The sequence below is a fragment of the Lasiodiplodia theobromae genome (genome assembly GCF_012971845.1).
Source record: "Lasiodiplodia theobromae strain AM2As chromosome Unknown scaffold_7, whole genome shotgun sequence".
Classification (NCBI taxonomy): Eukaryota; Fungi; Ascomycota; class Dothideomycetes; order Botryosphaeriales; family Botryosphaeriaceae; genus Lasiodiplodia; species Lasiodiplodia theobromae.
Genome location: NW_023336563.1, coordinates 1,122,343 through 1,148,331, shown reverse-complemented (window position 1 = coordinate 1,148,331; position 25,989 = coordinate 1,122,343). Strand labels below are relative to the sequence as shown.

Below are 25,989 nucleotides of genomic sequence, written 5' to 3'. Positions count from 1 at the left end.
ATATACTAACATGCTTGAATGCCGTTCTAGGCTGCAGAAAGGCTGATGGTTCCTCAATCGATGAGCCTGACCCTCCCGATCTTACCAATGACGCTTTCGCTGCGGCGGATACCGACCACTCCGGGAACCTGACTCTGTCGGAGTATTTGGCTTATATGGATGCCGGCTATGATAACCAGATATACATTGATTGGTTTGGACAGTAAGTGATTCTATTCTAAATTTGAAAGATATGTATCATCACGGTTAGACTTTCTGACAAGGTCACAGACACGACAAAGATCATAATGGAGTCATAACTGAGGACGAAGTGAGGCTCGAGTGAGCCAATCACTAAGCGCCGCAACATAGGTGTGGCATGTGTTGTCCTGGTCGTGGCGCAAATGGGTATTAGATCTGTTTGAATGTGTTCTTCCTCGTACAAGTAGCCTCTCAGTTATTTCCTTGCCATCTCCTTTTTTTTTTCTTCACGAACAGCTCGATAGTACATCTGGGCAATGGTATCATACTAGTCTCAAGAGCAAAGTTTGTACCACTGTGTAATAGACACCAATGACGTCCTGCACGCACAAATGATTTCAGAATCCATGTGTTGCGCCTTTGCAGGATGAACATTTTAATAGTAATTTTAACATGAACCTCAATGTAAGATGATGAATCACACCACGAAGAGCAACCTGTCCCTCAAACAAGCTTATTTCCTGTTTTACAGAAGCGTATAAACCCGAGTGTGTCGAGCAGTTAATCGTCTGCTCGCCCTTGGGGCAGACCTTCAGCGCCTGAGTCATATAGTAGTTGATGAACCCAGACCTCCACACCAACAGTACCAGGCTTGAGGGTTTTCTTCTCGGCTGCCGTTCCACTCCCTGCACCAACACTTTCTACCTTCCTGAGGCCCCGTGGGACGTCTACCTCGAAAACGATGCGAACTGCAATAGGCAGTGCAGTGGTGGCTGTCTCAACAATATCCGCGGATGACTGGGCCAACCATGGTATTGAGGAAGAGGAGGAGGGTTGTGATTGCTGAGGCCTCTATGATTGTTGCTGGTGGAAGCGTTATGAGGATATTCCCCAGCACTATCGCGAGGGGAAATCGCCGGGCAATTGCGGCGTGCGGGGGTTCTGATTGGCTACAAGATCAATGCACCCGGCCATTCGCAATGCGCTGATGACATTGACTTCCGTAAATTCCATTTTCAGGTCCTTCATGAATCAAACTCTAACAGTATGTGGATCGTAATGATTTTGGAGTTTTCCAACGAGATTGGAAATTTTGCTACCATTCTCAAGTTTGGACACGAGGCGTGAAACGGACCATGAGCGGGGGCTTGTGCCAAAGGGCCCACGTCTTCTGGTCAATCCAAGTCTCCATCCCTGCGCACAGCTCAAGATCGAAATTCCAGAGTACTTTGGCGTACAATGCGCGCATCTCGTAGTAGGCGAGACTAGTGTCACCAGAATCAGAGACAATGGCTGGCGTGTGAAGATAGGTGTGTACTCACTTCTTCCCTAGGCAGTTGCGGGGCCCATATGAGAAAGGCTGCAGAACTTCACGCTTATCGTAAGCATGATGTTCTTCGAATCCAGGCTCTCCAGGAATCCAGCGCTCCGGGAGGAAGACGTCAGGATCCTTGAAGTTCTCTGCCGAGCGGTAGGCAGAATAATGGTCAACCGTGAGCCGAGTCTGAATGGGTTGGTGAGTTAAGTCAATACCACTGGCAGGAGCTGTGTAAACGTACGTCTTCGGGTAACCAGTCTCCACAGATCGTGTTCCCCCCTTGGGCAACCTTACGGTTGGTCCCCAACGGCACTGGAGGGTACACTTCCCAGCTGGTCAGCCTGAATCAACATCTCTCAATCACCACCGAACACTTACACCTCAGGCCCTCCTCCAGGCATGCATTCAGATACTTCAACTTGCGCAAGTTCCTGTCACTCTCCAATTCCTCCTCACTCTCGACAGCCCTTATTTCCTCCGCCAACTTCTTGTACTTTGTCGGATTCATCATCAAAAACCAGGTCAATCCGCTCAGCAGAGTGGCCGTCGTCTCGGTGCCGGCAATCATGAAAAGGAAGCTCTGCGATGTCATCTCGCCCCGCGTGAACTGCACCCTCTCCTCGGCCCGCATCATGAGGCCCCAGATGTCGGGCCGCTCCGTCTTGCCTTTGTCCATCCGGCGCGCGACTAGATCCGCGCACTGGGAGATGGTCAGCTCGGCGGCGGCTCTGACGGTGCGTGGCATCAGAAAGACGGCATAGATGATCTGGGCGATGCGGTATTCGTTCAATGCGCTATTTGACCATCAGCTCGCGAATCGGTATTTCTCGGTCCGGTGTCCCAGCACCAGCGCCCCAGAAAAGCCTGTAAGCCCAATCGTCCCACAGAAAAAGGGCCAACGTACCTGATAATCTGGAGGTTCTTAAAACACCCAAACATGGCATCCACCCACGGCGCATACGTCGCCTCCTTCAAATTCCCGAGCGGATCGCCAAACGCCAGATCCGCCATGATATCAAACGTCGCGAAGTTAAACAACTTGACCGCATCCATCTCCTTCGTCTTCCCCTTCTCCCCCGCCACCCCACCACCACCCCCCCTCCGTATCAGCTCCACCAACTCCCCCACATACCCCTGAATCAACCCCTCCTGCTGCACCAACGCCCGGTCCGAAAACGCGTGCGAAAACACCCGCCTCGTCTGCCCGTGCCGCTCGTCATCCGGCTCGGTAACGAGGCTGTGATAGCCATCGATGGCGCCGGACTGCGTGCGCGCGTCCTTTGGGTTCGCGCGGTGTCCGCCCGTGCGGTGCCCGAAGATGTCCTTCCAGGCCTCCGCCTTCGTGTAGCTGAGGCGGTCGGGCGCGAGGCGCACGACGGCGCCGTAGCGCCGGTGCTGCGCGGCGACCCACGACACGCTGGTGCCGGCGAGGAAGTGGTACAGGTAGACGAGGGACGTGCAGGCGGCGAGGCGCGGGCCCGGGTATTTGGCGAGCGGGTGGAGGAGGAGGTTGTAGAGGGCGAGGGTGGTGGAGGTGGTGAGCCACTGCGCGCGGGTTTAGTGGTTGTTGTGTGATTGGGGGGAGCTGGGTGTGGGTGGGTGGGTGGCGTACCAGGATGAAGAGGGCAAGTGATACGTGGGTTACGCGGAGGTTGGAGAGCCGCGCATCGCCGTTGAACAGGAATTCTTGGAGGAGCGGCACCAACTTAGCCTCCATTTTCCGCTTTTTATTGTAGATTGGCGAAGTTAAGTGGAGCAGGAATTATCCTCGTGCTTCTCTTTATACTGCAGATATTGGCCCCCATGGTCGCCCTTTTTCATCAAATGCGCGTATCGGGCTTGTGGTTTTAGTCCGCGGCAGTCATGACCTTCTCATGATGCTGATTCGTTGTGGTTGACTCAACCCTGGTCGTGCCAATGCAAGCTACTCCATGTGTGGTCAATGAAGCTCTGGACAACGGTTAGATATAGATCGCACTTTACCTCAATTGGGTTACGACCGAGCGTAGCGATAGGGCTCAGCGATGCAATGTATATTGCTCTCGTAGAGAACATGGCCATCAATGATGAAACAATTGTTCTGACCAATTGCATGACATTACACAATCAAACTTACGGGAGAGCTGCGTATCTAGCCGAGGTGAGCCGAGATGAGCCGAGAATCATCTTATTTTTTGTAAGCTGAGCCAAAACCTGGAGATCCGTGTGTGGGCGAAGACCCCCGCTAGGTAATGCGGGTTGCCCCACATTCGTTTCAACCGATGCCTGCGTAAGTCATTGACTAAGCATTATGGAACTATGGCGTGCACTGATTTATCCTGGCCGTTTGCCGTGCGTGAACGAAAATAAATGCATCTTGACTGCCGAGCGTGTTGCGAATAAAAGTGGATGGAAACCTACATCACCACTACTGCACCGCGAATTGCGCTGGGTCGAGAGGAAAAGTCACGAACGACCTACGCGATTCGTGAACGTACCATCCCAAAAATAGCCCCAACCTCTCGCTGCCCCGCAATAGGGCTGCTGAGACGGAAGATCGGATATTTTTCTACCCGACGAGTTAATCACGGCTGAACGAGAGCCCGCTGGCCGTGTGCTGGGCTGTGGTCCTTACTAACGATTATTGACTTTTGTTTCAACCCATGGCTCAACTAATGCCATATCCGAATGCGGGATGATGGGACGCGCCGCCGCTTTTTGTAGGTGGCGACTGTGCCGAGTATGGGAAAGTATGTACTTTATTCTCCTACCCACGGTTCGGTCCGAGCCGTGCCAACGGTTCATCTACTTTCTTCGAACGTCTTGAAAGTATTGACTGACTATCGCATTTGGTTCGCCCGCAGAAAAAGACACGCAGATTGGTTACGACCCATAAGATGAGGCTTAAAGCCAACCGGAAAAGATGCTACGAAATTTCTGTTCTGAGATGAAAGACTAATCACTACAACGCGATCCCGAGCGCCAATAGTAGGAGACCTTTCTACATATCTACAACCAGAAGAAATAACTCAAAGAAATTCTCTTTCTTCACACTCCACCCCTTCACTCCAATCACTTATCTACAACGCACCCACCAACCTCCCCAACTCCTCCGCCACCTCCCTCACCAACCCCTCAATCTCCGCCTCTGCCAACCCATCCCCCTCATACCTCACCCCCACATCAATCGCATCAGTCTTCTCATTCCTCCCCACATCCACAAACAAATTATTCTCCCTCCGCAACCACCCGCCATCAATCCCATCCACCGCCGTCCTCCCCACAACCTTTTCCTTCGGCGCAAAATCCGTCGGCACGCCAATCCTCAACGGCTCGAGCTGCAACCCCACCCCCTCCAGACCCTCTTTCTCCCCTCCAGCAGCGGGCGAACGCTGCCACAACAAATTAACGCACACATTCCCCAACGCCCGCCACCCCCCCTCAACACACCGATCCACCACCCCCCTCAAATCCACCTGCTCGAATTCCAACCGTCCCCCCAAATCCTCCTGCACCGCCCTCGCCCCGCTCCTCGCATCGACCCCCAGCGCATCGCGCACGACGAGCGGGAGGAGGTTGAGCGTCGGCCCGCTTAGCGCATCTATCCGCGGAAAGCTGCCCGAGCGGCCGACTTGGTACAGGCCGAACGTCGGATTCGTCGCACTGGTGTGGCGAGCGAGGACGCGGGCGATGGCGAGGAGGAGCGTCGCGTGCAAGGCGACGCCGGATTGGCGGCAGCGCTGGTCGAGGGTGGTGAGGGAGCGGATGGCGGAGGGGATGAGGACGAAGGTTTGGCGGGGGAGGGAGGAGGTGGAGGTGTTGTTGGAAGAAGAAGAGGAGGAGGAGGAGCCGAGGATGGTCGGGGAGGCGAGGTGGAGGTAGTTCTGCCAGTGCTGCTGCACGGCGGCGGCGGCGGCCTGGTCGTTGGCTGTGGTGCTGAGGGCGTGGGTGATGAAGTCGGCGAAGGCGGGGGGTGGGGCGAGGACGTCCTTGCTGGCATAGAGGGCCGCGAGGTCGGCGAGGAGCAGCGGAATCGTCCACGCGTCGTAGGTGGCGTGGTTGAAGGTGAGGAGGACGGCGTCCCTCTTCTCCGCGCTGCGCAGCAGACACAGGCGAACGGGTGGGGTGAACAGGTCCGACGGCCTCGCTGCGATAGCCTTTACTTCCTCAACGACAGCCGGCACGAACTCGCCCTGGCCAGCGTCGAGCTGCCGGAATCCGTAATCCCGCTTGACGGCCTCGGGCTTCAGGGCAACTTGCACGACGTTCTCCCCGGCCACGGCGGCGAAGCACGTGCGGAGAATGGCGTGCCGCTGCCGCAGGCGCCACCACGCGTCCTTCAGCCTCTCCGGATCGACCGGGGATCTGGCGACGAAAGCCCACGTCGGCTCGAACAGCGTGCGGCCGCTGTTGTGCCAGCCAGCCAAGTGATAAAGCTGGCCGCTGAGGCAGGGCAGGACGTACTCGACGGCCGCCGGGTCGACAGCGAGCAGGTCGATGGCCGCGAAGCGGACAGCCCTGCTGACTAGCTCCTTCGGTTTGGCTGGGGAGGAGGAGGGGTCGACTGCAGCAGCAGCAGCAGCCTTCTTCTGCTTCTTGTTCTTCTGTCGAAGCGTCCGGACGATGCCACCGAGCGTGCCGCCTTGCAGGATATCCGTGACGCTGACGACGACACCACGCTCCCTGCAGAACGCGACGACCTGGATCGCCGCGATCGAGTCGAGGCCCAGCGCGTAGACGTTGCTGGCCAGCTCGACCTCCTCGCGCGGGACCTGCGTCACCTCTGCTAATCCATCCCGCACGGCATCGAGGTCCGGCCCGGGAACCATGTCCTCGAAACCGTCCTCCAGCTTCTCGACCCGCTCAGCCGCAGCGACGGGCAGGTCCTTGAGCCCAGGCGGGAAAGCCACGGCCGCGCGGTCGGGCCGCGTGAGGACGTCTTCCAGGGCGGCCTCGAAGATGGCGACGAAGGCCTGTAGCCCGGCGCGGTCGAGGTGGCGGTCGCGGCAGGAGGCGCGGACGACGAGCTGCGAAGGGCCTTGCTCGAACTCGAAGTTGAGGGGGTAGTCGGCGTCGTCGGGGACGAACTCTTTTTCGCCGTCGGCGGGCTTCCAGGGGCGGAAAAGCTCTTCCTCGTCTCCCTCAGACGGCGGTGGCGCGGTCTTCGTGAACACGAACAACGCGTCGAACAGCCTCTCACTCGTTTCCCCCGTGGCTTTCCTCCACGCTTTCGTCACCTCGCCCAACCCCTCGTGCTGGCCGGAGCGGCCCTCAGCCTGCTCGCGCTGAATTTCTCCCGCTACGGCACCGTTCGTTGCCAGCAACCCCTCCAGCCGCAGGCGGAACGGTACGGTGTTGAACAGCGGACCCACAACGGCATCCGCGTCCTCGACACCTTCAACATCACGCCCAGCCAGGACGTGGCCGAAAACAACATCACGAACGCCAGTCAATTGCGTAGCCAGGGCCTTGCCGAACGCCAGTAGTGCGGCCGTCTGCAGCGTGATGCCCAGCGCAGCGCGTGCGGCGAGGATATCTTGTGCGGCAGGGGCGAGGGCGAGGTCGAGCGTGTGGAGTTTGTCGGTGATGGCGCCAGGGCGGTCGCGCAGGGCAGCCTTGCGGTACCCAGCCAGGCGGCGGGACCAGTACGAATTGTCGGTCTGCTGCGCGGTGGCAATAGCACGGGCAGCGGCACTGAAAGACGGTCTGCTGCCAATGGACTGGCTGTGATACGCAGCGGCCAAGTCGGCGAAGATGAGCGGCACTGAGTGGCCGTCGTACAGGGCGTGGTGCAAAGTGACGACGAGGACCTTTTGCTCGCCGCTCGTGATCAGCGTAGCGCGCAGCGGCGGCGTGCGGAAGTCCGCTTCAGCAGGGAAGACGGCGGCGGCGACGATGTCGTCGATGGCACGGGCGATCGACTCTGCAGCCTCGACCTCAGACCAGTTCGGCTGTGCAGCCTCGTGGACGACGCCGATGAATTGACGCGACGACTGTGCTGCGTGGAACGAGGTGCGCAGGATGTCGGTGCTCTGGACGACCTGCGTCCACGCATCCTTCAGGCGGGCGACGTCGATGGTGGACGGCAGTGCCGCGGCGTGGTGGTGCACGTACAGCTTGCCGCTGCCGGAGCTGAGGGTCTGGGTGATCATGGACGTCTGGAGCGGGGTGCATGGGAAGACGTCCAGGACGTCGTCTTTCGGTACGTCTGCTGGGATCGGGAGGGGTACTTGGTGAGCCTCGACTGGTTGCTTCTTTTCGTTGGGTTGAGTGGCCAGCGTCAAGTGATTCTCGAGGGCGCCGATGGACATGTGCTTCATGATGTCTGCAGATGAGACGCGCAGGCCGGCGGCCTTGAGGGCTTTGGAGAAACGGATGGCGGTGACGGAGTCGAGACCCAGGGAAAAGAAGGATGCGTTTTTGGTGACCTCGTGTTCTGCCAGGCCGCACAGCTGGGCGACGGCGGACCGCATCACCTGTGCCTGAGGGGACCAGGTGTCTTCGTCCCATTGATTCTCAGACGCCGCCGAGTCAATGGTCCTCGCCGCGCCATGGATGTGCAGGTCGGCAATCTTAAGCCCGTCCGCGGCGGCTGATGCTTGCACGAGGAGATCGATATTCTCGAGCAGAGTTCTGGTTTTGCCTTCATCTCCAAACACATCCGTCGAGGCAGCGCGGAGAGTGACGACGTCAGACGACGAGTCGGCGACGACTTCAATGGCGAGAGGGTAGTCGGCCGCCATTCCCCCGCTGCCCTCCTGCTCAGTCCATGCGTTTGCATAGGCCAGAGTCTCTTCGGATGAGGCGCGGGAGAAAGAGTAGAGCACATCGAAGAGAGGAGTGGCACAGCCCGCCCAGCGCTGGATGTGGCGGAGTGGCGTGTGTTGGTGCGCCAGCGACGCAGTGCTGTTGTTGTGGACTGCAGCGATGACGTCCTGGACCGTGGCTACGGACTGGCTGTCACAGCGAATGCGGGAGGGAATCGTGGTGACGAGCGGAGCAATCAGAGTGTCGGCAGAGGGCACTGGTATGGCGCGGCCAGCCAACACGCGGCCGATCGTCACGTCGTCGGTGCCGACGGATTGCGCCAAGATCAGTCCGAGCACCGCCTCGAGCAGGGAGGTCAGAGTGGCCATGGCTCGAGATGCTTGTTTGGACAGCGCAGACAGTTTGTTTGACAGAGCCATCTCGACAATCCGCAGCTGTTGGCCCTCACTGCGTGGTTTAGAAGAGACGTAAGACGGCCTGAAGTCTTGGAGATACTGCTTCCAGAAGCTCTCAGCTTCCTTCAGGTCGTGTTGAAGCAGGTAAGTGTAAAGAGCCTCCATATCACCCTGTTGTTGAGGAGACAGTCCTTGATAGTGAGCGTACACGCTGCTCAAGATGAGGTTCATTGAGACAGCATCGTACAAAGAATGGTGAATGGAGATCAGGAGCAGGCCCTCAGTTGTGGCGAGCCTGTAGGGCGGGAGAACCTGGATGTTGTCAATGATGTCCGCGGAGATCTCCTTCTGCTTCTTGGATAAAGGTCCGTGGGAAATATTATCCCACGGAAGAGCGACAGCACGGGGTTTCAGAACAACCTGCACAATTGTGCCGTCCAGTTGTTCGAAGCAGGTGCGCAGTATGTCAACATCAGCCAGTGCATCAAGCCAAGCATCCCGCAGCCTCTCAATGTCGATGGAAGGAGCGAGCTTCAGAACGATATGGTTGACGTAAAGTGACTTGGTATCGTCATTTAGAGAACTGGCAACCAGGCTCTCCTGAAGCGGAAGACAGGGGCGGACGGCCTGGATGGCGGCGTTCGGCAGCTTGGGGTTGGTGTTCTGGGCGCGGAAAGCAGCGTCGAGAGCCAGGAGCTTCTTTCGGGACTCGGAGTGGTCCTGAGCCACGACTGCTTGAGTTTCCTGTACGTTTGAGGGAATTTCCGCAAGTTGAGAGAGGAGCGGCCGGCTGAGAACATCAGCCACGGAACAAGTGAATCCAGCCTTCCGGAGCTTGATGGACAAGTCAATGGCGTTCAAGCTGTCGATGCCCAAGTCAAAGATGTTGGTAGCAGGCGAAATCTCGCCGAGCTCAAACGGCACGACAGTCCTCAGCACATCCCTCACCCTCGTCTCCACCGCATTGAGCTGCCGCTGGGCCGGGGTATCCACAGCCACGCTGCCTGCCTGTGCAGCGCCCTTACCTCCGACCAGCTGAGCCCGCGGAATAGCCTCGTAGATAGCCCTGAGCTTCCTCACATCCGCCTTCCCTGAGATCTGAATCGGAATGAAGGTAAGCGGGACGATATAGCTCGGCACCATATACGGCGGCAACACATTCTTACACCCGGCCACAATCCTCGGCGCCCACTCGCGATACTCCTCGACGACGAACACCGGCGGTGCCGCATCCGCCTTCGCCGGCTTCATGCCCGCACGGCTGATAAACGTCACGAGCTGCGGCCTTCCCGTGCTCGGCGACGGAATAACCAAAGACGTGACATCGACCTTGGCGCCGCCCGCGCACTTCGCCACGGCGGCCGACACCTCCTCCAGCTCCAGCCGCTGCCCACGGACCTTGGCCTGGCTGTCACTCCGGCCGAGGAACTCGATGCAGTCGTCGGCCATCAGCCGCACCATGTCGCCGGTGCGGTACATGCGCTGGCCGTCGTCGAACTCGACGAAGCCCTTGGCGTCGGGCCGCTGGTGGTACCCGTTGGCGACGAGGTCGCCCGTCACGCACAGCTCGCCCGCCTGCCCGCGCTTGACGTACTGCGTCGTCCCGGGGCGAAACACATGCGCGCGGACGTTCCCCACCACCTTCCCGATGTTCCTGACGTTCGTCTGGGGGCTGACGTTGATGGACGAAATCCCAATCGTCGCCTCGGTGGGGCCGTACGCGTTGACGAGCGAGATGGCGTCGCTGGCGGCGAACTCGTCGATGATGCGCTGCGAGATCTTCTCGCCGCCGACGCCCAGGTAGCGCAGCTTCGGCACGTGCTTGGCTTCCAACCCGGCCTGGTCGAGCAGCGACGGCACGAAGCCCGAGTGCGTCACCCCGAGCTGCACCAGCGCCAGGCGCAGGTCGTCGAGCAGCGCGGCGCGCGTCGGCGCGGTGACGACGGCCAGCCCGTGGCGCCAGGCTAGCACCATCTCGCAGATGTGCACGTCGAAGGCGCGGCTGGCGTGCGCGAGGTATTTCCCTGTGCCGCCGAGGAGGGGCGTGGAGGGGACTTCGCGGCAGATGAAGTCGGACTGGGCTTCGGTGAAGGCGGAGAGGTTGCCGCGGGAGACGAGGACGCCCTTGGGCGTGCCGGATGAGCCCGAGGTGTAGAGGAGGTAGGAGTTGTCGTCGGGGTGCGAGGCTGGCGACGTCGTCAGGGGTTGTGGGAGGCTGGACTCGAAGTCCTCGTCGTCGACCAGCACGACGCGGCAGTCGGCCGAGACGGCGGGGAGAGACGACATGGAGGCCTTGTCGGTGAAGAGCATCGCGGAGCCGCTGTCGCGGAGTAGTAGGGCTTGACGCTCCAGCGGTAGGTCCTCGGCGACGGGTAGGTAGCAGTTGCCGCTCTTCCAGATGGCTGCTACTGTGGCATATGCGATGAACGACCGCCCCATGCACAAAGCGACCATCTGATTGAACAACCCATTGTTGCTGATGAAGGCGGCAATGCGGTCGGACATCAGGCTGACGTCCTTGTAGGTCCAGGACTGGGACGTGACGCCGTCCTCGCTGATATCTCTGGCGATCTCCAGAGCAACCCAGTCGGGATGCTCGTTCGCCCAGTGGTCGAGCCAGTGCGTTGGAGGCAGCTCAGGAGCTTTAACGATGGCATCGGTGACCTCAGGTTCCGCCACCGACAGCAGGCTCTTCGGGAAGAACTCTGCGAGGTCTGCCACGGGGTGGTCTGGCCGCTGCACCATGGCGCTGACCAAGGCATCGACCTGCCTGGCGAACAGCTCGAGCTGATCCCTATTCATGACCGAGTCCAGCGCCGAGAACGTGCACTGCAGCTTGCCGCCTTTCTGCTCCACATTCAACGCAATCGGATGCTCCACCGTCAGCGGAATAAACTCATCCAACTGCCTCCAGACTGGACTCTCCCCCTCCTCCTGCCCCACATCCTCCGGATGATACGCAAACATGGCGCAGTACAGCGGCTGAGACGGCTGGCAGTTGACAAGCCGCTTGACGGTTCGCGGGTGCACATGCCGATGCTTAACCGACTCATCCACCACAGCCGCCTGTCTTGCGATCGCCTCGCGCGCGGTGCTGCCCTCCGCCGCGTGGAACGGCACCGGCACGACCGAAATAAGCGGCCCGACGGCGTCGGCCAGCGCCGGGTCGATGACGCGGTCCGAGAACGTCTCGCCGAAGAAGACGGCCGGGCTCTCGAGGTACTCCGCCAGCGTGCATCCAAACGCAGCACGCACAGCTGACACAGCGGAGCCGGCGCCGATCGCTCTCGACAGCTCCAGCAGGGACGCCACGGACTCGGTGAGGTCGATGACGCAGTCGAGGAACTGCGGTTTCGTATCGGCGGCGGTGTTCCGGCGGCCGGAGAGGTCGGGGAAGGTGCGGGCGTCGCCGCCGGCGAAGACGTCGAGTTCCTTTTTCCAGAAGTCCAGCGTGGGTTGCGGGTTTTGAGCGGAGATGAAGGGCGTGAGGCTGAGCGCTTGGCGCCACTGCGGACGGGGAGGGGGGCTGCGGCCCAGGCAGGCGCGTTCCAGGTCGTGGAAGAGGTACTGCATGGCCGGCCCGTCGTGGATGGCGTGGTGGAGAGTGAGCATCAGCGTCGACGTGGTGCCGTCGTCGAAGATGGTGATGGCGCAGAGCGGGCTGCGGAAGCCGGTTTGCTGGCGGTCGGCGGCGATGGCGGAGGCGCGCTGCTTTGCGGCGTCGAGGAAGGTTCCTGGGGCTATCGAGATCTGTTGAGAATCCACGTGCGTGTCGTCGTGGATGACTTGGAGGAAGGAGGGGGCGGAGTCGTCGGGCAGGAGGTCGTCGAATTCAGCTGTTGGGAAGAAGCTGGTGCGGAGGATATCGTTGTTTCGAACGACCTGTGCCCATGCCTCGAGTACTTCGGTAGGCTCGATGCTGGCCTTCAGTTCGAAAGCGTGATTGCTCCAGTACGACTCCGCATTCTGCATCGTCTCGCTCAACAGGCTCTCTTGAAGCGGCAGAGCCGGAGCAACCTGGAACCTGCCCAGCACCCCCTTCTCCTGCAGCTTCGGCGCCCATTTGCTGTGGAACTGCTGGAGTCTGTCTCCCGCAGTCTTCTCCTGGCTCTTCGAGGACGCCTTCTCAACCAGCGTCACCAGCCCCTGAACAGTACTGGACGCCATCATATCGGCCACCGAAACACTGTAGCCATCCGCCTTGAGTCTCGCAGCCAGTCTCAGCGCGCCGATGGAGTCAACACCGAGCGCCGCCAACTTGCTCGCTCTGTTCATGGCCTCGACCTTCGCGCCAGTGAGGTCCTGGATCTTCCTCATCACGAACAACTCCGCCTCGGACCGCCCCGCAGACGGCGAAGGCGCAACCTCGGACGCCACGGCAGACGGGTTCAGCAACTCCTCCCACGCCTGCAAATCGACCGTCTCATACGCCACCCTCAGCGCATCGCGATCCACCTTCGCGCTCCTGGTCCTCGGAATCTCCCTCACGACCAAGAACACACCAGGAATCATGTGCTCCGGCAGCTCCAGCCTTGCCATCTCGAGCGTCTTCCTCGCCACCTCGGCCGCCTGGGGACCCAACACGACCAACTCCTTCCCCCGCGCCAGCCCGGGCGCGGCAAGGTACGCAACCACCACCCGCGCCATACGGTCCGGCCTGCTCAGATACTGCACAGCGACCTGGCTCACCCTCTCCTCGCACCCCCTCAACGCCCACTCAATCTCGCTCAACTCCACCCTTATCCCCCCGAGCTTGACCAAATCATCAGCTCTCCCCACGAAGTCGATCGACCCGTCCGGCAACTCCCGCACCTCGTCGCCGGTGCGGTACACCGCGCAGCCCAGCCCAGCGCTCCACACGAACGCGGCCGCCGTCTTCGCCGGCGTGTCGAGGTAGCCTTTCGCTAGCTGCGGCCCGCTGAGCGCGAGCTCGCCGACGGCGCCGCGCAGCACCACCCGGTCCGGGTCGCGCGGGTGCACGACGTGCGTGCCGAGCGTCGGCAGCGCGACGCCAACGTTCGAAGCCGCCACGGCTCGCTGGGCTGCGGTGAGGCTGGGGCCGGCGAACTGCGCGAGGGTCGAGACGACGGTCGTTTCGGCGGGGCCGTACGTGTTGAACGCGATGATGCTGCTGCTGCTGCTGCTGTCGCCCCCGTCATCGTTGCCGCCGGCGCCCCAGTCATCCGCCACATGCTGCGGCAGCTTCTCGCCGATGAACGTGACGACGCGCAGCGTCGGACAGCTCTTCCGCGGCACGCCCGCGGCGAAGGCAGGCGTCAGGTGCGCGTGGGTAGCGCGCGTGGCGGTGGCGAGCGCGGCGAAGGAGTGCAGCAGGTTGTCGCGCGTGGACGAGACGACGGCGCCGCCGAGGCCCCAGGTGTAGAACAGGTCTTGGACGAAGACGTCGAAGGTGAATTGCGAGAACTGCATGCAGCGGACCTGCTTCCCGTCGGCGTTGGACGGCACGCAGCGTTGGAGCGACGTCATGCTCGCGACGGCGGCGCGGTGGTGGATCGGGACGCCCTTGGGCTGGCCCGTCGTGCCGCTGGTCCAGATGAGGTAGGCTGGGTCGTCTGGGCTCGCCTGCAGCAGCGAGGTTGCTGCTGCGTCTTCGGCGGTCAGCCCGGGGAGGGCGGGGGGATCGGTCCATTGCCCCAGGTTGTTCACTTCGATCTTCCGGACACCACGCGGAATCCCGTCCGCCAACTCGGGCTTTCCAGCGTCGACGACTACCATAGGCGCCTGCGTGCGGAGGATGAGGTCGTGCCGCCTGCGGGCCGGGAAGAACGGGTCGACGGGACACCACGCGCCGCCGGCCTTGAGGATGCCGAGCAGCGCCACGTACAGCGCGGGGCTCTTCTCGAGGCACAGCGGAACGTAGACGCCGCGCAGGTCGCCGAAACGGGCACGGAGCTGGGCAGCGAAGGCGGAGGCGCGCTGGTTGAGCTCGGCGTAGGTCCAGGTGATTTGCTCGGTGGTGGGGTCGAGGGCGGTGACGAAGACGAGCGCTGTGGCGTCGGGATTGGTTCGCGCGTGGGATTCGAGCTGGGAGTGCAGCAGCGAGGTGTCGTCGGCGACCTTGCGCAGCTCTGCTTCGGAGGCTGGATGGGTTGAGAGCAGGGAGACGCGTGGGGCTGACAGGCCGGAGACGAAGGGCTGGTCGGGGTGCGAGAGGATGTGTTGCAGGATGTCGTTCAGCTCTGTCAACATGACGTCGGCGCCCTGTTGGTTGAGGTGGGCGTCGGTGAATGTGGCCTTTAGAGTGATGGCGCCCTGGCTGCTGGGCCACACCTCGATCATGACTGCGAAGTCGTTGGCCATGGGCGGGTAGTTGATCGACTTCCAGATGCTGCTCTCTTCGCCCGCGACGCCGAACTCTTGGAAGGCAAACAGCGTGTCGTATGGCAGCTGGCCGCTGGCCGACGTGATGCTTCCAATCCTGGCCTGCAAGTGACCCAAGGACTCGGCATTCGCCTGTGCCAGCTTCCGCGCAACATCGAGGAACGTGATGCTCTCCATCTCTGTTACCGGGGTTCTGACGGGGATGGTGGCGAAGGTGGGCGCCATGCACACCTCCAAGTCCTTGTCGAATCTTCCTGAGATGACGCTGCCGAAGACGACGTTGTCGGCGGAGCCAGTGTAGCCTGACAAAACCACGAGCCAGGCCGCCTGCAGAACAGCCAGGGCAGAAGTGCCCATCGCCTTCGCAGCATCTCGCAGCTGCGTCAGGGGCACCGTCGATTCTATTTGGTGAGTTTGCGGGAGTCCGGTTCTGGCTTCGGGCCGCAGACCCGTTAGGTTGGGGAAGGGAAGAGGACTCAACCCTTCCAGGTATCGGGACCAGAAGAGACCATGCTGGTCGTGGTCGGCCAGGTGGTGCATATCGACTGCTTTGCGCAGCGATGTGCGGTGCGGTGCCGTTTCTCCACGGTATTCGGCATCGACTTCATCGAGAAGGAGCTGGAACGAGCCACCGTCGAAGATAGCGTGGAAGAGGCTGACGATGATGACCCGCTGTGTTGGCGAGGTCAACAAGGTGAGTTTGTACGGCGGGTCTTCGAGAGAAATGTCGCTTTCAATGCGGCGCAGTGCGTCGTTAATGTGCTGGCTGGAAGTGTCCGGGACATCTCCGACTTCCCAAGTGACCTGCGCCTTGCTGGAATGAGGGGCAAGAATGCACTGCGCGAACGGCGCCATGTCATCATCAACCGGCACAAAGACGGTCCGGAATGCCTCGTGCCTGGTCAGTATGGACTCCCAGGCCAACTTCAGCCTATCCAAATCCGCGTCCTCTTGTATTTCAAAGACGGAGTGGTTGATGTACGTCCTGCACGGCGCATCCTTGGACAAGCTCCGCACGAAGCTGGCCAACATACCAGACTGTGTAGCCGTAGGAGGATACACTGCCTCTACCTCCTCGTCTGCCAAGTCAAGGTAGTTAGCGCAGTCTTGTTTGTGGTCGCGGGCAAAGCTTTCAAGCTGACGCTGACGCTCGTCCAGAAGAACAGCCGTCGACGGCGAGGCATCAGCCTGCTTCTCGGCCAGGAGCGCCGCAACACCTGCCGCCGTCCGGCACTGCAGGATCTCAGCAACGGAGACAGGCACGTCCAGCTTCTCCCGCAACCTCTGCAGCAACGCCATGCTGCGCAAGCTGTCGAGGCCCAGCGAAAACAGATTCGCCTCCGCCTGCACATGTGCCGCATCAGTGCCAACAGCATCAGCGATAAGGCCCTGGACGAGCGTGAACAGCTCCGCTCCAGCACCACCCAGCGAGCCCGCAGGCCGCTGCACCACCACCGGCGCCTGAGCAGCGGCATCCTCAACGACCTCCTGCGCAATAGCCGCGACGCGCTTCCGATCAATCTTCGCCGACGGCAACCGCGGCAGCTCCGCCACGACCTCGACGTATGCAGGGCGCATGAAGTCCGGCAGCCGCTTCCTGGCCTGCTCGCGACACGCCTCGACGACCTTGCCTGCGCGGCAGCGCGGCGCCAGCACGATCAACGCGACGACCTGCGCACTGCCATGCTTCGCCACACCGACCGCGACGTCCTTGACGCCCGGCACCTCCGCCAGCACGCCCTCGATCTCGCCCAGTTCCGCCCTGCGCCCATTCAACTTGACCTGCCCCGCCGAAATGCGTCCGAGGAACTCGACGAACACTTCATTCCCATCCTCGCCCCACACGAGCCGCGCGCGGTCGCCCGTCCGGTACAACCGCCCGTACTCGCGGCTGTCCACGAACGCGGCTGCCGTCTCGGCGGGGCGGTTGAGGTAGCCCTTGCTCAGCTGCGGCCCGCCGATGGCGAGCTCGCCCGCGAAGCCGGCTGGGACAGGGCGTGGCGTGGTGGACGACGGGTCGAGGACGAAGAGCGAGGAGGTGGGGAGCGCGGGGCCGATGACGGAGCCGCGGAAGCCGCGCGGGACGGGGAACAAAGTGCAGTTGATGGAGGCTTCGGTGGGGCCGTAGGCGTTGGCGAGGCCGGTGGGACCGTCGTGCTCATCGTCGTTGGCGGCGGAGGGAGTGGTGGGGACGACAACGGCGAAGTTCTCAATCACCTTCCGCGTCAGCGCCTCGCCCATCGTCCACAGGCTGCGCAGCGTCGGCAGCTTCGCCGGGCGGAGCAGCGCCGCCACGCTGGGCGTCGTCATCATGACGGTCGCGCGGAGCGCGGTGACGGTGCCTTCGAGGTCGGACAGCGTCAGCTGCCGGTCGGCGCTGCACAGCGTCGCGCCTGACGACCAGGTGACGAAGATCTCCATGATGGAGGGGTCGAAAGTCGAGGCGGCGAACTGGAACCAGCGGGATGGTTTGTCAGGGTTGGTCGAGAGGGGCAGCGTTGCCGCGTGCGAGCGGATGGAGCAGGTGCAGGCGTGGTGCTGGATCTGCACGCCCTTCGGCTTGCCCGTCGAGCCGCTGGTGTACATGACGTAGGCGACGTCGGCCGGGTTGATTTGGACCGGAGGTTTGTCGGGGTGACTGTGACTTTGGGTCACTTGCGTGACGTCGATCCAGGCCAGCGGGTGCAGGGCGTTGGGGCGTGTCTCTGGGGCGCCGCTGCCCAGGACGGCGCGGGGAGCGAGGTCGTCTAGGATGTCCCGCAGTCTTTCTTCCGGGGCGTCCAGTGGAAGCGGGCAGAAGCCGTAGCCTGATTTGAGCACGCCCAGGTATGAGACATAGAGCTCTGGGGACGGAGGGAGGTAGAACGGGAGGATGTCTGGCCTGCCCTCCTGCTGCTTCCTGGGCTGGCCCAGCTGTTCCAGTATCTGAGCGGCCAGTGTGTTCGCCGCTGCATCCAGCTCCGCATACGACAGAATTGTATGGTGTCCTCCATGAAGGAAATCCAGTGCTGGCTGGTCGGGAGTCTCGGCTGCGCGCCGCTCGAAGTCCGAATGCAGCAAAACGCTGAATGTCTCATCTCGATCCTGCGGTATCTGGGACGGCGTTGACAAGGGAGGGAAGTTGGTTATCGATAGCAGCTGTTTGCTATCGTCTGATGCTTCGTCCTGCAGTCCGAGCATGAAGCTCTCGAAAGCGTGTACGATGCTCGCAACGGCAGGCTCTGGGATCAACTGCGTGTCGTATGACACCGAGTTTGATTCGCCGTCCGGTGACAGCTCGAGGACAAACTTTGCCTGTTCCAAATCAGATCACTGTCAAAAGAGTAACGTATTTTTAACTCACCCTCTCGTCTCTCCATTGCTTCGCCGGGTTGATATACAACACAAAGTCCGTGTGTGCACTGACTTGGTCGTCTGTAACCGAGTTCAAACCAAACACCTTCACAGAAGTGCTCAAAGGTCCTTCTTCAGCTACAGCGTGCACAACTCCCTTCCATTCGCTTATCACGAGGCCGAATGCAATATCGTCCAGCCCGGTGAACGCCATGACGGCGTTCGCATATTTTCTGACGTCATCAGCCACATCTCGTTTGCCCGATGCTTCAACACCACGCAGTGAGAGTCTTTGGATGGAACCATGATTCTGCTCATCCGCGTGGAAGGGATGCAAAGCTGGAACCTTGGTAGACGGCAGAATGTAGGACTGTTCCAACTGTCCTGCATACGTGCCTCCTACCGCTGCGGGGATCGGGAGGCTGTCGTTAGACTGCATGGTGGCTTGGCTGGTCGCCGCCGTCAGATGATGGATCCAGATTAGATGGCTGGAGATAAGATTATTGAATGGCTACTGCGTCCTTTTTCTAAGCGGAAAAATCACGCCGCGGCTGTTTCGCCTCCCACATGCCGGCGAGTTTTTTTTTTCAAAGTGACTGCATGCTCTCATCCGAGATCGCCCTCAACCACCGCGCTTCCTGATGTCAGGCACGCCCGCTCTTGGCAAAGTGCGCGCATTTCCGCACAGTATGGATCATATGTAACGTCGTTAGTGTCCATTGTCCTCGTATCTCGGCAGTTGGGAAGGTGTTGACGGCAGGACGACATGGGACAGCGAAATTTGCCCGTGCGCTAAGTGTCAAGTTGGATGCCCTTTAGGCCGAGATGATCGAAAGACCGAGAGGGATGCCTTGTTCTTATTTGGGCGGCGCACACGAAAGAGAAAGAGAAAGAGAGATCCGGAGTCCGTCGGGCCCGACCGGAGGGGTACTCATGCCGGAATACGAAAGGATCAGATAAGATTTTCGGCACCTGATCTGATTAGACCAATCAGATAATCCCCCGCCTATTGCACCATACCAGCCCATCATTCCGCCCGCCGTTTGATCGTCAGTAGTAAGCGAGCGTGTGGGACGGTCGGAGCACGCCGCCCCTCTCCGTCCGCTCCGAGACGGCGTCGACTCGCTTAAAAAATAAATGGATATATTCCATCAAGATCCACAGATCACGCCTTCCCACGGGACCGACTTCTTTGTGCCTGAGCTACGCGAAATGCACCGAGAGAGGCGGTCAGAAAACCCATTTCCTACGAATACGTCCGTAACGAGAGCTCTTCCAATGAAGGACTGAGAATGGAACCGGCTTTGAACAAGTACGTCTGGAATTTTTCACCATCTTGACCGGATTTTCTAGAAGCGGCTAAAAGTGGCCTGCCCTGAATATCGCGTTGCCCGCGGTCTGGTTCCGCGGAGATCCCTGTCGAAATCCTACAGCTTGGCCGGCACCCATTGTGGCGCCCTCTTCTCTGCAAACGCCCTGATTCCTTCCTTAAAATTCCGCCCGGCCATGAGCCTGCCGTACCATCCCTCAATGAGCACCGAGCTGCCGTCTTCGACACTAGCCTTCTCCCACCCGAGTTCGATGCCCTCCTTGCTGACGATGACACCATCCGGACTATTCCCGCAGATCTCCTTGGCCAGCTCCACGGCCGCAGCCACAGGCTCGGTCTCGACGACACGGTTAATGAGGCCCCACGCCTCGAGCTGCCCGGCTGTCACAGTGCGGCCCGTCAGCGCCAGTTCCATAGCCCGCTGTCTCCCAATGATCCTGGCCAGCCTTGGCAGGGATCCTGCCACCGCCGCTATACCGCGCTTGACCTCGGGCAGGGCGAAAACTGCGCTCCGGGCTGCGATGACTAGGTCGCAGTTGACGATCATCTCGAAGCCACCGCCCATGCAGATCCCATTGACGGCTGCGATGACCGGTTTTTTCCCTCTTCGCCGCGGTAGCCCGGCGAGCCCAGGAGCGTCCATCGGCGAGACCTGCCCGGATTCGTTCAGCCTGTTCCATTCTGAAAGAAAAAAAGGCCACCACATGTTAGTCGGAAGATTCCGTTGTTGCAGCCGAGAGGTGTGCGTACCGTTTAGGTCGGCTCCCGTGCAGAAGGCTCGTCCTGAGCCGGTTATGATGCCAACGAGCAGTGATGGTTGCTCGTCAAACCACTTCCATAGCTGTTGAATCTGCTTGCTTGTTTGCGTATCGATACAGTTGAGCTGCTTTGGTCTATTCAGCGTGATGAGGAGAATCTGAGGCGTAGGAAAAGAAACAATGCAGTGTTGCACCGGAGGGTGGGGCTGTTCGGTTGCCATGTTCCTAAGAGATTATGGGGTGGTTGGGTGCATTACCACTACCGGTTGCATGATCCTTTTATCCTTGGCTCTCGCAAAGCACGCAATATACAGCCTTCCCAAAGCCCTATACTGCACCTACAAACAGCGCCACCCCGGAGCAAACCGTGACCCTGCAAGGCCTTTGCACTGGCCCTGTCCTGACTTGAGGACCTGAAGGATACGAAATGATTAGCGCATTCCCTCGCCGACGCATTCCCACTCCATTTACGGGATCGTGCCAAACACCAACAGGGAGCGCACCTACTCATACGACTCAGACATCACAGTACCCGTTGTCCCCGCTGTCGGAGGGATGTCTTCGAAGGCGGGTGGCCATATTGTCACTGGCAGCGGAACGTCGGCTCGGCAAGCTCGCACTTCGGCATATGAGAAGAGAGAGCATCTGATATATTTATACGCCCGAACACAGACTATTAGCACCTAATACCCTCGGCTTATAGCAAACTTTTATCCCCATTCACTCTTGTTTGCTAAGTCACCGGCTTGTCTCGGCAACATGGCAGAATCACCAGCCGCCAACTTCGTCATCAAGCTCCCCCATCCCTTCCTCACCGCCTACCAGGTCCAGGTTGTCCCCGGCTCGACACCCCGCGCACTAAGGCTGGTCAAGTCGGCAACCCAAAAACCGGGCAAGCCCCTCCCCGAGCCCCTCCACTCCACCCACCTCACCTTCGACGACCTATGGCACGAGCCTCGCGACCAGCTGCCCGCCGACAGCGACAACAGCCCGTGGGCGCGGGCACGCCGCAGCGCCGTCACCGCCTTCCGCTGGGAGTCCCCCTCCACCACCATCACCACCACCACCTCCTCCTCCTCCCTCGCCGATGACGCCGACGCACTATCACCACGACCACCTCCGGCAGCGGCGGCAGTGGCAGTAGCAGCACCGACCCTCGCCCAACTCTGGAACGCCATCCACGCCCTCTTCGTCATCTACCCGTCTCAAGAACAACTCCGCGCCACGCTCCTCGGCCCCGACAGCTCCGTCCTGCGCGCCGAACTCCTCCGCACCGGCCTCGCGCTGCCACACCCACGCCCCTGGACCGCCGCCGGCAACGAAGACGCGTCTACCCCTCCGTCCTCCGAGCTGATCCTGCGCCGCGCCGCCTTCTGGCAGGGCGCGGGCAGCCCGCTCGGACCGCGGCCGATATGGGCTGTCGGCGACGGGACGGACGGTGCGGCGGTGCGGAAGGGCGCCAGCGCGTATCCGCCGACGCCGCAGGACTACGAGTTCTCGATGAAGTTCCCGCGGGAGCGGGTGTACAGCCGGCATCCGGTGCGGCCCGCGAAGCCGGCGCCGGGGTCGGTGGTGTATAGTCGGTACATTCCGCATCTGGATGAGCACTTCTCGCTCGTTGTGGTGGATTGGCGGGACGCAGGGCATCTGGGGTTGTTTAATAAGTGGCAGAATGATCCGAGGGTGGCGAAGGGGTGGAATGAGACGGGGACGGTGGACGAGCATCGGGAGTACCTGCGGAGGCTGCATGAGGATAAGCATGTGCTGTGTTTGTTTGGGAGGTTCGACGATACGCCGTTTTCGTATTTTGAGGTGTATTGGGCCAAGGTAGGGATGTCCCTTGTAAGATTGGTGTTCGTTGCTGACTCGTGGCTTTGTAGGAGGATCATTACGGCGCGCATTACGACGCTGGCGATTACGATAGAGGACGGCACTCGCTAGTGGGCGATGCGACCTTCCGCGGCTCGCATAGGGTGAATGCGTGGTGGTCCGGCGTCATCCACTATATTTTCCTGGATGAGCCGCGGACGCCGTGCGTTGTGGGTGAGCCCAAAGCTACCAACGGAACCGTCCTCTCATACGAGAACGCACATGGCTTAAGCATTCTGAAATACGTTGACCTCGGTCACAAGAGGTCAGTGCACGTTTACTGCAGCAGGGAAAAGTGGTTCCAGCTCTGCCCACTCTTCTGGGATGGGCAGGACAAGCCTTTGCCAAGTGCCGATCGTGCCGCTTGGAACGCGAAGCTTTGATGGGCCGTTCGAGGCAAGAGGTTCCTTTCAAAAACAGATGGCAGACAGTGCAATCATGACCATTCGCATATTTTGTGTATCACGCCAGAGGCTGGTTCGGATTTGCATACTATCAGTAGCATCACTAAATGTACTACTTCACGAAGACTACAAAGTCAGTTGACTTACTTTACCCAGATTTGGCCAGTATTGGATCTTCGAATGCAACTATCCATGTGACCCCGATTATCGTCAGAATCGAGGATACCTACGGTCGAAAGAGCTCCATGCTAAACACTCTCGCAAAAGACGAAACGCTCGTGAAGTACACAGCCACAAGGAGGACTTGTAAGGGAAAATGCCGCAAAGATAGGAAAGACCAGCCGAGGAAGGCGAGAGCGAGGCGGGGGAATAACTTCAAGAAATGGTCCGATTATTCATAAAGCAAGCCTATTTGATTACATAAAAATAATAGCAGAAGTCCACAGCATCTGGGACCTTAGATTCCTTTTTAGCGAAGCCGGAGTAACTTGCAATCAAGAAGGACGATCGTAGTCAACACCGATGATTTCTCATAGACGGAGGAAAGTAACCATTCAACATTTCCAGTGGTATACCAGATTTGTAGTGATATTTTGAGTGGTAGAGATAAAACCAACTGTCGTAATAGAGTTCTTAGATTGCATCATCTGAGATCGGCAGCAGTGAGTGCTCCGTGAATATAACTCAGTCATTCATACACGCTCGTATCCCATCGGTACAACTGGGATCGCTGAAGGAGTGCGGATACCGATATCGGTGTGGAGACAGATCAAGAAGGTGGAGACTAAATTTTGCTTTTGGCCTTGTGTTAATAAGATACCGGGGATCATGACGATCCACGTTGTGTTAGCATTTGGTTCCATCAAGGACCTGAAAATGAAATTCACGAAGAAAACTATAACAAAATTAGAATTCATGTTTTTCTTCGTACTGCTGTAATAATTGCCAAGTCCCTAGATATCTACAATAGTAAAAAGATAGATGTTGAAGTAAAGAAGCGTTGGAAAAGGTCGGGTTTAGGTCCCCCGTGGTCGGGTTTAGGTCCTCGGCATCGGGTTTAAGGTTTTCGTATGCGAATGGCAGAGTATTTTCTATAGCCAATTAGAACCTCCGCACGCCGCAATTGCCCGGCGACACCCCTCCTGGACAACACTTGGAGATATCCTCATAACGCATCCCCAGCAACCATACACTCCCCGGCAATCACCACCCTCCTCCTCAGTCTCTCGTTCAGGGCCATAGCCAGCTCAATGCAACGCCCAACCCTGGGTCTCTCATCTCGTCCGCCGTTCCAATTCCTGCACCAACACCCTCTACGTTCTCTTAATAAAAACGTGTATACTGCTCCCTCAGGGTATCGTATTGATGCTAGCCCTGAATGATTGATGAAGCCTTTTTTTTTGTTAAAGAATAAAATGCCCAATCGCCCTTACGTAAGCTTTTAATCAATCTCGGAGTGCTGTAACTTTCGTGGGTGTTGTAATTAGTAGGGCCATAACGTTACAAATTTGGACTTGTGTATTTCGGGTTTGATACACAACGTCTCCTGTATAGTACTTCCTAGAAATTCTGTATTTGGTAAGGGCGATTAGAGAATGACTTTCATGTCGATCCAAAGGAACGTAGTCGGTGAAGCTGCACAGCTACAGACTATGCATGCAGCTCCGCGGTCCCAGTCTACAAGCCACTAGCTGTCTTGCATACGAGTGGCGCAATGCCCAATCCCTTCGGCCCAGGCAATGCTGGTCAGCCAGTAGATCTACCGCTAAAGCTTGACCTACCATCTTAACCACAATCACTATCTAATTCACATATATAAAGACTCGCAAATTGCCCTGTTGAGCCTTCCAAAATCATCAATCCGCTCATACATACTCGATTCAACCCTTCAACTGCTCAACACACAATCCAATCTCCATCAGCATGAAGCTTGTCGCTATCATCGCCACTGCGCTCTTCTGCGCCACTCCCCTGGTCGCTTTGCCTCGAGGCCAGCCAGAGGGAACTTCCCTCAACCCTGCGCAGCCAAGGGGAGTTCTCTTTGATCCGAAGGACTCCCCCAACCCTGTTCATCGCAGGTACGCTCCCTGTGTTTGTGATGGCGACGACGGCGAGGACTGCTGCGACTCCAGCTCTGTTCGTCGCTCTGTTCGTAAAAGGCAAGACGAATGCGACCCGGATGTGGACGACGACTGCTGCGATGACGATGACGAGGAGTGTGACTCTGCTTCTCTTCGTCGAAGGCAAGATGAAGAATGCGATCCGGAGGACGACCCCGACTGTGTTTGCGATGACAATGGCGAGAACTGCTGCGATCCGACTGTGGATGACTGCGACGATGGCGACTCCAGCTCTGTTCGTGAAAAGCGAGGCGATGGATGCGATCCTTTTGTCGAAGAGGACTGTCTTTGCGACGACAGTGGCGAGAACTGCTGCAGGTCGGATGACGATTCATGCACCATTTAGCTCTGTTCGCCGCAGGCAAGACTACAACGACGACGACGACGACAACGACGATGATGACCGCAAGTGATAACGGTCTAGACCATGAACTTCCAGGGCAGCAGTTTCGGCAGGTGTTCGATTCAGTTTTATTCGCGGCCACCGATGGCACCTCATTCATTCAACTACCAGTGCAGTCTTCATAACCAATCGCCCAATCAACCAATCAATTCATTTGCGAGGGTTCGGTAATATTCCTACGGCGGCTTCGTCTTGGCTGCACCAGCACGACCGGTAAACTGTGGCTTGGATCTAAAGTCCCGTTGGATCCACGTAAGCTTACCCGCATTGAATGCTTTCTTGATTTTGCTAATCGTTTTGCAGAAGCTACTGTATCGGCGCTATCAACATCCCGGTTTAGTGCTTGGACAGCGGTCGCCAACGGTCTGGACCAGCTACTATCAACCTTGTGAAAACCACTAGAGGGGGTGGCAAATGGAGGCCTTTTCATTCACTCGTTTACTACAAAACTACAAAAAAAAAACTATAGCCATGCTTTTCATCAATTAGCTTATGAGCTGCTCTAGTTATCAACCACTTTTTGACGCAATAGAGCTTACCCACACCAACGTGACGAATGCATATCTGTTTCATTTCCCAATTCAATCCAGGAGTATCAACAAGCTTAATGTGCATTTGCATTAGTTGCGAGGTTCAGACCGTTATTTACTAGGCGGAATGGATCCTCCTAACTTGCTCATTTAAAAATCGTCAAGCAAGCAATTGATGTGTCGACTGAAGCAGGAAGTAGTCGTTCAGCTGTATATTCCGGAACAACCACGGGTCACACACATACAGAACTGTGCAGTTG

At 58.8% G+C, this 25,989-nt stretch overlaps 5 protein-coding genes across 5 annotated transcripts; 2 read left to right on the top strand and 3 right to left on the bottom strand.

Annotated features, from left to right (window-relative positions):
• Nucleotides 1-1,285: 1,285 nt before the first annotated feature.
• On the bottom strand, nucleotides 1,286-3,215 carry LTHEOB_2997 (Cytochrome p450 protein; the record flags this gene model as incomplete). The annotated part of the gene is made up of 6 exons (XM_035511870.1): nucleotides 1,286-1,445; nucleotides 1,503-1,684; nucleotides 1,740-1,822; nucleotides 1,877-2,292; nucleotides 2,403-3,043; nucleotides 3,111-3,215. The coding sequence occupies 6 exons, from the start codon at nucleotides 3,213-3,215 to the stop codon at nucleotides 1,286-1,288; spliced, it is 1,587 nt and encodes a 528-aa protein (XP_035363723.1).
• Nucleotides 3,216-4,557: 1,342 nt separating this feature from the next.
• LTHEOB_2996 (Nonribosomal siderophore peptide synthase SidC) lies at nucleotides 4,558-18,754 on the bottom strand (the record flags this gene model as incomplete). Its single annotated transcript, XM_035511869.1, has 22 exons — nucleotides 4,558-4,869; nucleotides 4,954-5,078; nucleotides 5,142-5,884; nucleotides 5,942-9,731; nucleotides 9,807-9,901; nucleotides 9,989-10,044; nucleotides 10,099-10,233; nucleotides 10,318-10,479; nucleotides 10,531-11,094; nucleotides 11,155-11,331; nucleotides 11,395-11,706; nucleotides 11,761-11,829; nucleotides 11,896-12,130; nucleotides 12,209-12,606; nucleotides 12,658-13,047; nucleotides 13,096-13,209; nucleotides 13,330-13,392; nucleotides 13,453-13,693; nucleotides 13,751-16,061; nucleotides 16,125-16,613; nucleotides 16,662-18,276; nucleotides 18,326-18,754. 22 exons carry the CDS (start codon nucleotides 18,752-18,754, stop codon nucleotides 4,558-4,560), a joined length of 12,825 nt encoding a protein of 4,274 aa, XP_035363722.1.
• A 988-nt stretch (nucleotides 18,755-19,742) lies between these two features.
• Nucleotides 19,743-20,624, bottom strand: LTHEOB_2995 (Enoyl-CoA hydratase; the record flags this gene model as incomplete). Its single annotated transcript, XM_035511868.1, has 2 exons — nucleotides 19,743-20,326; nucleotides 20,396-20,624. The coding sequence occupies 2 exons, from the start codon at nucleotides 20,622-20,624 to the stop codon at nucleotides 19,743-19,745; spliced, it is 813 nt and encodes a 270-aa protein (XP_035363721.1).
• Nucleotides 20,625-21,162: 538 nt separating this feature from the next.
• Nucleotides 21,163-22,655, top strand: LTHEOB_2994 (Siderophore biosynthesis acetylase AceI; the record flags this gene model as incomplete). The annotated part of the gene is made up of 2 exons (XM_035511867.1): nucleotides 21,163-22,230; nucleotides 22,284-22,655. The coding sequence occupies 2 exons, from the start codon at nucleotides 21,163-21,165 to the stop codon at nucleotides 22,653-22,655; spliced, it is 1,440 nt and encodes a 479-aa protein (XP_035363720.1).
• Nucleotides 22,656-24,599: 1,944 nt separating this feature from the next.
• Nucleotides 24,600-25,209, top strand: LTHEOB_2993 (Midasin; the record flags this gene model as incomplete). The annotated part of the gene is made up of 2 exons (XM_035511866.1): nucleotides 24,600-25,114; nucleotides 25,158-25,209. 2 exons carry the CDS (start codon nucleotides 24,600-24,602, stop codon nucleotides 25,207-25,209), a joined length of 567 nt encoding a protein of 188 aa, XP_035363719.1.
• Between the last annotated feature and the right edge of the window lie 780 nt (nucleotides 25,210-25,989).